We start from the raw sequence: 10,277 nt of genomic DNA, 5'->3' as shown, positions 1-10,277 counted from the left end.
TAATATTACAGTTTGAAAATTAATAATTCATGTAGATGGTTAGCTGCAGCAGCTACATGGAAATTCTGAGGGCAAATGTCCAATCCTTGTTTTTTGGTAAAACAAAAAGGCTCAGCCATGTTCAATTGGCAGATGTCCATTCACCAAAAATCAGGAAGCAGGACTTTCCCTTTCCCTTTCCCTTTCCCTTTCCCTTTCCCTTTCCCTTTCCCTTTCCCTTTCCCTTTCCCTTTCCCTTTCCCTTTCCCTTTCCCTTTCCCTTTCCCTCCCCAACTAACTCCCTGTCTAAAAGCAACTCCCCTGACTAGGGAAAAACCCAGCCCTTAAATACAAGCTACAATGAGCATCACCTGCTCTCTATTAACTCTGAAGTAAGTCCTGGTTAATTAAAGGGACCAGTATTTCCAACTTGTTATGCAGAAGGGTCTACACCTGGAATATTTACATTTGCTGATCAACCTGGTTTTGCTGTTGTTATTTTAGATTTCCAGCATTGGTAATGTTTTCTTCAGTTAGATCCTTGTTTAGAACTCTCTCTGTTAAGTTCCTTATTTACATATAATTCAATGAGTAACAAGAGTAATAAAACACCGGGTAAACCAATTTTAATTGTCATTGTTGTTTAGAATGTTTAATTATGAAGTGAGACATGCACTAGCACTTATTATTTTTCTACTTTTACTTTCTATTCTGTTTCAGTGCATACGTTCAGTCATCTGCTAACACATATCTTCTAACTCAGAGGATCAGTACAGGTAGGTCTTATCTTTAGATACTGGTTAATAATGGGAGATAGGCAGATCGATTGATCAATATGGTTTAACTACTTCCTATGATTGCTTGTTCACTTCACAACAATTTTGCCTGTAAGCTGAGCCCTTAATTATCCCAATAAACTTTAAAGGGCAAGGTCCTGCCATAAGATTACGCTTTTTGGCAGATCACACCTTGAGTGCAATTTGAATAAACATCAGATTATTGAATCATCCTCCTGATAAAAATGGGAGCTGATTTGGATATCTTGTGCTGCACTGTGCTGATATATTGTGGCATGGACTCACATTGAGTACCTTAACTCAATCACCCGATTACACAGTGCGATAATCAGAAGTAAAATCAAATCATGTATTATAAGTTGTCCCTCTCGGGATGGATATTTAGTGGCCTGAGAGCAAGTTGCTTATATTCTCTGTCAATCTGGAATTTAGAGTCATAGAGACATTTACAGCACAGAAGAAGGTCATTCAGCCCAGCGGGTCTATGCCGGCTCTTCGCGGAGCTATCCAATCAGTCCCACTTCCCTGCTCGATCCCTGTAGCCCTGCAAGTTTATTTCCTTCAAGTGGCCATCCAATTTCCTTTTGAAGTCATTGATTGTCTCCGCTTCTCCCACCTTTGTGGGCAGCAAGTTCCAGGTCATTACCACCCGCTGCGTAAAAAAAGTTCTTCCTCATATTCTAAGACAATTCCAGACACCCAAGTATTATTGGTCACGGATACCCCAAGGACTTCATTGTGCTGAGGCACTCTACCTCCAAATGTGGCTGGGCAGTGTTCAGTATACTGATAGTTCGCACACAATCTCTGCTGGATTTAATGGGCCCCCCCAGAGACAGTCCAGGAGGCAGGGGTTGGGAGGGGCGGGGTCCCATAGAATTGTGACGGGAGGTAGGGGGCGGAGGACACATCACCTTCCTGTCACAATGCGATTAATTCAGGGGCAAGAAAGGCCGAAGTTGGCCATCCCGCCCAGAGGCCAATTCAGGCTTTTAAGTGGCCTATTATTCGCAACTTAAGGCCCTCTTCCCACCACTGCTGGAATTTACCCAGTGAAACGAGATGACCTCCCTACAGGGTTGGGGGTAGGCCTCCTCCGTGGGCAATCTGTGGCCCACAGCCTCGCTTACCTCAGGTCTGGGTCTCCAATGCAGGGCCTCCTCCCATGCCTATTGTAGTACCAGCAGTGATCACCGCTCCCAGTGGCGCTGTCGAACTACTGAGCTGCCAGCCCTCTAATTCACTGGCAGCTCTTGGAGGTGGCATCCCCATCGCGGCACCGAGCACATTCGTGCCTGTGCATCATGGAATCACACCAGAAAGACTCCGAAAGGCAGAGGTAGGATTTCCACCACCTTCTCGGCCTGACACTGGAGCCCCACTGGCGTGACTAAATTCAGTCCTTAGGGTGCAAGGCTCCTTCAAACCCCTGAGATTATTCAAGTTAGGGGGTCTTCCCTTAAAGTGACAGGAGCACCTAAGCAGCATTCCAGATGCACAATGCCCATTCTCAACAAACACTTCAGGGACGTGCTACATATCAAATGTTTGGTCCTGGATGCTTCTCTCCTTGTCATAATATCATCCTTCCTTTACACTCCCTGTTTTCTTTCGTCTCCCACATCTTGAAAGGTGAACTTACGCCCCAACCTCATGTTAAAAGAAAAGCTGGTGCTTCATAGGTTGCTTGCACCCACATACCCGCCATTCACCCATGTGGCACTCCAGAAGCGTCATGTACTACACACCGGGAGCATTGCTAAAACATTTAAATTATCTGATGTCACATATTATGGCTAGGGTTATGGTCAATGGAAGGCTGTCTCCAGTGGGGTTTCATATGGTTCAGTACTGGCTCTCTTCCTGTGCGTGGTATATATCCAGGATTTAGATGACATGTAGGGGGCATGATTAAGAAGTTTGCAGATGATACAAAAATCGGCTGTGTGTTTGACAGTGAAGAAGGAAACTGTAGATTGCAGGATGATATCAATGGACTGCTCAGATGGGCAGAAAAGTGGCAAATGGAGTACAGCCCTGAGAATTGTGAGGTAATGCATTTGGGAGGACAAACAAGGCAAGGGATTAAATAATATATAGTAGGATTCTGAAAAGTAAAGAAGAACAGAGGAATCTTGATATGTATGTCTACAGATCCCTGAAAGTAGCAGGACAGATAGATAAGGTGGCCAAGAAGGTATAGAGGACAATTTCCTTTATTAGCTGAGGCATAAAGCATAACAGCAGGGAGGTTCTGCTAGAACTGTATAAAACGCTAGCTAGTTCGCAGCTAAAGTACTGTGTAGAATTCTGTTCACTGCATTACAGAAAGAAAGGATGTGATCACACTAGTGAGGGTAAAAGAGCGATTTACAAGGATGTTGCCAGGAATGGAAAATTTTAGCTATGAGGAAAGATTGGAGAGGCTGGCTTTGTTTTCTTTCAAACATAGGAGGCTCAGCGAAGATTTAATTGAAGTGTATAAAATTATGAGGGATAGAGTTGATGGAAGGACTTATTACCATTAGCAGAGAGGTCAATAACCAGGGGGTACAGATTTAAAGTAATTAGTGCAAGGATTAGAGGGGAGTTGAGGACAGAATTCTTTCACCTAGAGGGGGTGAAGGTTTGGAACTCACTGTCTGAAAGGATGGTAATTTCAGAAAACCTCATCGCATTTAAAAAACACTTGGATATGCACTCGAGGTGCCCTAACCTACAAGTCTACAGACCAAGAGCAGGAAGTTGGGATTAGAACTTTTAGCTCTTTTTTGGACAGCGCAGACACAATGAGCTGAATGGCCGCCTTCTGTGCTGTAAACCTTTCTATGTTTCTATTATGCCAGGTCTGTTTCTTTCAGTACAGGGAACAGTGGGGCTTCCAGCAACACAGGGTCAGGGCCTCAATACCAATACTATGTAGAATAGGTTTTCAAACTGGGGCTCCCAGACTAAAGGGCTTAGAAATACAATTGCACAGCACCTGTTTTCCAACCTTCCATGTGGCAAACAGGAAGCACATGGTCATTTTGAGTGCATTGCCTGGCATTTGATAGAGGCAAATAAAACTAGGTATCTAGGGTCCACACCTGAAATAGACATTCGGTCCCTTGCAGACACAAGTAAGAGGTCTATCACATATGAAGCTGTCTAGCACTGAGTCGGCTGCATTCAGGAAAAGCAAGACTTCACGTAGCTTAACAGGCATCCCTTAAAGGTTCAACTGCAGCCGCAAACAAGGTTAGTATTTAAAATATAGTTACCTGAATGTGGAACCAGGGAGGAGCTGTACTCCTCTCAGCTCCAAATTCAAACAGTGCGAGCTGCTGACAGCCACCACTGCATCCCCACAACCACACCCCCACCACCCCCCAACCCCGATCATTGCCACTACCCTCCCCAATCGCTACCATCAGTGTCCACTCTTCTAGTGAACTTAACCCTCATTCCCAATCACTGCAACCCTTCCCTTCCCTCTCCCAGCTGTCCAGTTGCCTTACACCCATCCCACTCCACCCCTCTGCCACCCCTTCATGTTTGCCTCCCTTTCCTGTCCTCTTAAAGGACTTACCTGTGAGCTGCCTGAGGAAACCCATTAAGTGTCTGCAGCTTGACAGTTCAATGGCAATGAGGCCCAAAGCCCAATACTACGTACATCTCGGACTTATCCATTCATACACCCTACACCCCTGCACACACATTTTTGGGCACGTTCAAATCTCTAGGCCCATAATCAGTGAGAGGATCCCAGGGGCTCCTGGTGAACATGTTGTCCACCATTTGCACATTGTCTCAAATTTTATATGCTCTACATTTATTTTCTGTACTTGTTGGGTTTCCAGCACATTAATTCTCTTGCACTAGACTAATAAAATAATATTCACTGCAGTCCCCTTCAGGGACCTGCCTGATTGTCCCCGGCGAGCCCAACCCGACTTACTCTCATTCCAGGGCCTCCTCCATCGTGGCTGCTCCAGGCCTGCTGCAGTCCCAGCAGTGGCCATTGCTCCTGGTGGCGCTGCTTGGGACTAAAGATTGGCTGGCAGCTCTTGAGGGCAGGACTTGGTCTGTTAATGGGCGGAAGCCCTGACTGCAGGCAATTAATTTCCTGAAGAATGCAAAATGCAGTCGGGGCTTCCATGACTGGCCGAGTCAGGGTTGCCCCCAACTTTCCGGCTGGTGGACGGGGCCACCGCTACCCCGTTAAATCACAGCCCATATGTAGCAGCCATGTGTATATTTTTGGAACACATAGGAATACCTTCAATGGGAACTGAGGGGCTCATAGTTGAATAGGCAATGTCAGTCATATATTTCATACTTTATAAACACACAACCTTGATATAAATTTACACACACAGTGGCACAGTGGTTAGCACTGCAGCCTCACAGCTCCAGTGACCCGGGTTCAGCTCTGAGTACTGCCTGTGCGGAGTTTGCAAGTTCTCCCTGTGACTGTGTGGGTTTCCGCCGGGTGCTCCGGTTTCTTCCCACAGCCAAAGACTTGCAGGTTGGTAGGTAAATTGGCTGTTGTAAATTGCCCCTAGTGTAGGGAGGTGATAGGGAATATGGGATTACTGTAGGGTTAGTATAAATAGATGGTTGTTGGTCGGCACTGACTCGGTGGGCCGAAGGGCCTGTTTCAGTGCTGTATCTCTAAATAAATAAATAAATCTTCACAGATTTAAAAAAAAGTGTTGTGCCAAATATCTTCTCCGTTAAAGATTGAGGAGTAAAAATTCCACTTCCACTCTCACTCCTGACTTCTTTTGACTTTTTTTTCATTCAATTTGACAAAGGGAAAATCATAAGGCGGTGAGAGTGGAAGTGGAACCTCCAGCCCTCAATCAATTTAACTGAAATCCTAAGAAAAAGACATATATTGTTAACCATTGAAATATTATTTGCTAAATATAATAGTTTTCACACAGGTTCTGCCAATACAACCTCCGTAAACATGACCACTGCTTCACCCAATGGCAATATGACCACTGCTTCACCCAATGGCAATATGACTACTGCTTCATCCAATGGCAATATGACCACTGCTTCAGCCAATGGCAATATGACCACTGCTTCACCCAATGGCAATATGACTACTGCTTCATCCAATGGCAATATGACCACTGCTTCAGCCAATGGCAATATGACCACTGCTTCAGCCAATGGCAATATGACCACTGCTTCACCCAATGGCAATATGACCACTGCTTCATCCAATGGCAATATGACCACTGCTTCACCCAATGGCAATATGACCACTGCTTCGTCCAATGGTAATATGACCACTGCTTCAGCCAATGGCAATATGACCACTGCTTCGTCCAATGGTAATATGACCACTGCTTCAGCCAATGGCAACATGACCACTGCTTCACCCAATGGCAATATGACTACTGCTTCATCCAATGGCAATATGACCACTGCTTCAGCCAATGGCAATATGACCACTGCTTCGTCCAATGGTAATATGACCACTGCTTCACCCAATGGCAATATGACCACTGCTTCAGCCAATGGTAATATGACCACTGCTTCACCCAATGGCAATATGACCACTGCTTCGTCCAATGGTAATATGACCACTGCTTCAGCCAATGGCAATATGACCACTGCTTCATCCAATGGCAATATGACTACTGCTTCACCCAATGGCAATATGACCACTGCTTCATCCAACGGCAATGTGACCAGCATGACCAATACCACCAGCAGCACAACCAAACAGATGAATTCCACAACATCAATCAACAACTTAACTTCCAGTACTACCAGAAATGCTATGAGTACCTTCAAACCATCAGTTGGATTGGCTTTTACTCTGTTATTCTTTGTATTTATAGCAGTTGAACAATCAGTCTCACAATAAAGTGAGTCACACATCCTGTAGAAGTTCTCACTAATAAATACCTGCAGACACTAGAGCACTAACCCAATTTATAGGTGTTTGTATAGCAGGAGACCCTGTTGTTATTGTACATTTTAGAAGATACATTTGGAAATGCATATCGCTTTTTGCTTTCTTTAAACAACTGCAAATTTGTGAAAATTACAAATGTTAGACTTACCTTTTCCCTGTTACAAATTCCAGTTGATACAATTTTCCAAAACTGACTGATATGAAGAAGTGAGAAGCTATTTATTTCACTTCTGAGCAGGGATATAAATAAATATATTTGCTCTGCATTTATAAACCTCAGAATTTCAGCCAACTCTCTCAATATGGCAATATAGGCCTACCAGATGTCTACAGCTGTTTTTAAGTTCAAATAATTTCTATGTCCATTCAGACCTCTTGTATTTTTATTTGACTGTATTAAATTGTATATGGGATGTCCCAGAATGTCACAGTTTTAATATTGAATCCCTGCAATGTGGAAACATTTGAAAAATGTTTAAACAATTTTTGGTCAGCTGTTGAATTTTTTGACTCCTTTACATACCTTTGATAATGATTCTCATTGGAACCTTTGATTGACCAACTTTTCAGATGTTCTGTTGGTGATGGAAGTCAACATCTGGTCTCTGCTAAGCAGTGAAGTCAGAAAATGAACCCAATAAACATCTGAAAATTAGAATGGGCACATTCTGCCTTTCAAACGAAGTATGGTGCTGAGTAGGTTTCTTGGAGATCCTATTCCATTCTGTAAATCATAGTGAAATTCACATTGGTTTCCAATTTTGGCAATTGTCTTTGAATTCAACATATCATTGATTATCTTCATCATAATAGAATACTCTGTGTATACACTAACTGATGGGGTAATACTGTTATATGGGATGTCACTACAGGTTATAACAATCTGAACATTCTGACAGTAGTTTACTTGAGTCTTCTGCTAGTCCTGGTAATTTTAATTACAATTTCTTTAATATAGTTTTATTAATAATTAATCCATTATCATAACCCCAAATTTTCAATTAATAAGGGTCATTGTAAATGTAGACACTCCCAATAGTTACTATGTGACAGTTATTAACCATTGATTGTTTTCCTCAGCATTCATTTCTTAAATATTTAATGCTCATTTAGTACTTGAATTTATTTGTTTGTCCTTTATTAAATATTAAATTCTCTTTTTGTATACTTGATTAAATAAAATATTGCTCAGTTTGAAATATTACAAAAGCAGTTGTGTTTTTGAAGTTCTATCCATGTTATGAAGACTTGCAGAGTCTGATATCTTATCATAGAGTATTTCCTGCTCCTGTATTTTCAAAGATAAATGCTATTTAGAGTCATAGAGTTATACAGCACAGAAACAGGCCCTTCGGCCTGTCGTGTCAGTGCTGGCCATCAAGTACCTAACTATTCTAATCCCATTTTCCAGCACTTGACCCGTAGCCTTGTATGCTATGGCGTTTCAAGTGCTCATCTAAATACTTCTTAAATGTTGTGAGGGTTCCTGCCTCTACCACCTCTTCAAGCAGTGCATTCCAGATTCCAACCACCCTCTGAGTGAAATTTTCTTTTCCTCAAATCCCCTCTAAACCTCCTGCCCCTTACCTTAAATCCATGCCCCCTGGTTATTGACCCCTCCACTAAGGGAAAAAGTTTCTTCCTATCTAATCTATCAATGCCCCTCATAATCTTGTACACCTCAATCATGTCCCCCCTCAGCCTTCTTAGGTATTATGTATTTTTATTTAGGCATTTGCAGTTATGAGATTATGTAAACTTCCTCCCTCTTCAATTGAAATAATTGTAATTTTTTTTTAACCAGCGATAAGATTACAGGTGTACCTCATAAGCCTATTTAAAACATTGATTAAGCTAAGTGGGAATTATTGGGCTAAATTTTAATCTGCAGAAACATGTAGGTTTGACAGTGGGTTGGGTGTTCAAACCAGTGAAATTGTCAGCCCTCGGGAAGTTGGCTCCAACACACTGACTTAAGCACTTCACTCGAGCATGTTAGGCTGCATGTGTGCAATCCCCTTGGAAGAGGCGGTTTGCCAATTATCATACTGTTACCCTCGCATGAAGTACAGCGATTTAAAACATAAGGAGAATTATAAAAATCAACTTTTCCTTTAAAAGGTGGACAATGTGCTAGAAAAATGGCCACGGAAGGTCAAAATCCCTGTATATTCAAACCGTCTTACTGTCTCATAAGAACAAAAGGATACAAGCTAAGAGGTGTCAATTACACCCATCCTGAACCCATTAAGAGACATTTTTGAATTGAATGGGTTCTTCTGAAACAAAGATGTGAAGTTGCCACATCTTGGGCCATTGTGGGTCACCACAGGGTGGGAGATATACATCTCCCAACAGAGGCGAGACGTGAAACTAGTAGCTCTCTGGAGAGAGAGATGCAGGAAAAACATCAGGAAATCCTGTCCGGCTGAGGGCTGGGAGAAATCCAGCCAAAGCCAAAGAAGGTTCCCTGCTGTGAGTTCTACACTTCAACTTGTGCAGTAGAGAACTGAAAATCATCTCCCGTCTCTAGACTGAAGACTCAGCTATCTCATCTGAAAGACAGCAACTCCAACAGTGCAGCACTAGAGTGCCAGAGTTGATTTTTGTGTTCAAGTCCTAGAGTGGGACTTGAACCCAGGACCTTGGCAAGAATGCTACCAACTGAGCAACAGCTGGCATCAGCATCAGCAGAGAGTTACAGCTCACAAAAGTCACCACCCAGGAAACAAGGTCCACAGGCAGAGGCTCAGTTTCTTTGACATGTCTGAACATGTCTGGAGGTTCAGGTGGTGGCAGACATCTGCATCCTCCGAGAGGAAGATCTGTTGGCGGCTGGACCTGGTAACCACATGTTACCAGTGGCTGTCAAAGTCAACTGCAACCCTCAACCTTTTTATCTCTGGATCCTTCCAGGGCTCTGCTGGAGACATATCCAGGATCTCCCAGTCAGCTGTGCATAAATGCAGAAGACAGGTGACTGATGGCTTATTTTCCAGGGTCAGTAACTTTGCCAGCAATGATACCAGTCAAAATGAGTGGTCATTCGGTTTTGCAACTGGCTGGCTTTCCACAGTCGCAGGGCGCCATTGACTGTACACATACGGCAATCTAGTCACCCTCAGAACCACCAGGAGTTTTCGTCAACTGCAAGGGATTCCACTCCATCAATGCAGCTGGTGCACAGCCACAAAAAGATTTATATGCAGGTCTGCACAAGATTCTCAGGTAGCTGTTATGATTTCATCCCGCAACAGGCCAAGTTTTGGACCTGGAAGACTTAAGGGGTGGCTAAGGGACACCCACTGCAAACTTGGCTCATGACATCAAAAGCGCCAACCCTGAGGCCCAAAGTGCTCCAATGAATGCCATATCACCACCAGATGTGTGAGTGAACAGACCATCAGCATGCTGAAGTCGCACTTCAGGTACCTGGACAGATCTGGATGTGTCCTTCAGTCAGCACCAGCCAGGGTCTTCGGAATGGTCATGGGTTTGCTGTGCCCAGCACAATACTTGAGGCTTAGACCTGCAGGAGGAACAAGGCGAAGAACAAGGCAAAGAACTTAGATCCTCCTTGG

At 43.5% G+C, this 10,277-nt stretch overlaps 1 protein-coding gene across 1 annotated transcript; it reads left to right on the top strand.

Annotated features, from left to right (window-relative positions):
- Positions 1-202: 202 nt before the first annotated feature.
- LOC137381629 (autotransporter adhesin BpaC-like) lies at positions 203-7,724 on the top strand. Its single transcript, XM_068054333.1, has 3 exons — positions 203-371; positions 700-755; positions 5,708-7,724. The coding sequence occupies exons 1-3, from the start codon at positions 340-342 to the stop codon at positions 6,643-6,645; spliced, it is 1,026 nt and encodes a 341-aa protein (XP_067910434.1). The 5' UTR covers positions 203-339; the 3' UTR covers positions 6,646-7,724.
- The last annotated feature ends 2,553 nt before the right edge of the window (positions 7,725-10,277 follow it).

This window comes from Heterodontus francisci, chromosome 22, assembly GCF_036365525.1.
Source record: "Heterodontus francisci isolate sHetFra1 chromosome 22, sHetFra1.hap1, whole genome shotgun sequence".
NCBI lineage: Eukaryota > Metazoa > Chordata > Chondrichthyes > Heterodontiformes > Heterodontidae > Heterodontus > Heterodontus francisci.
The sequence above is the reverse complement of the archived record's forward strand: the minus strand, read 5'-3'. Positions and strand labels throughout refer to the sequence as shown.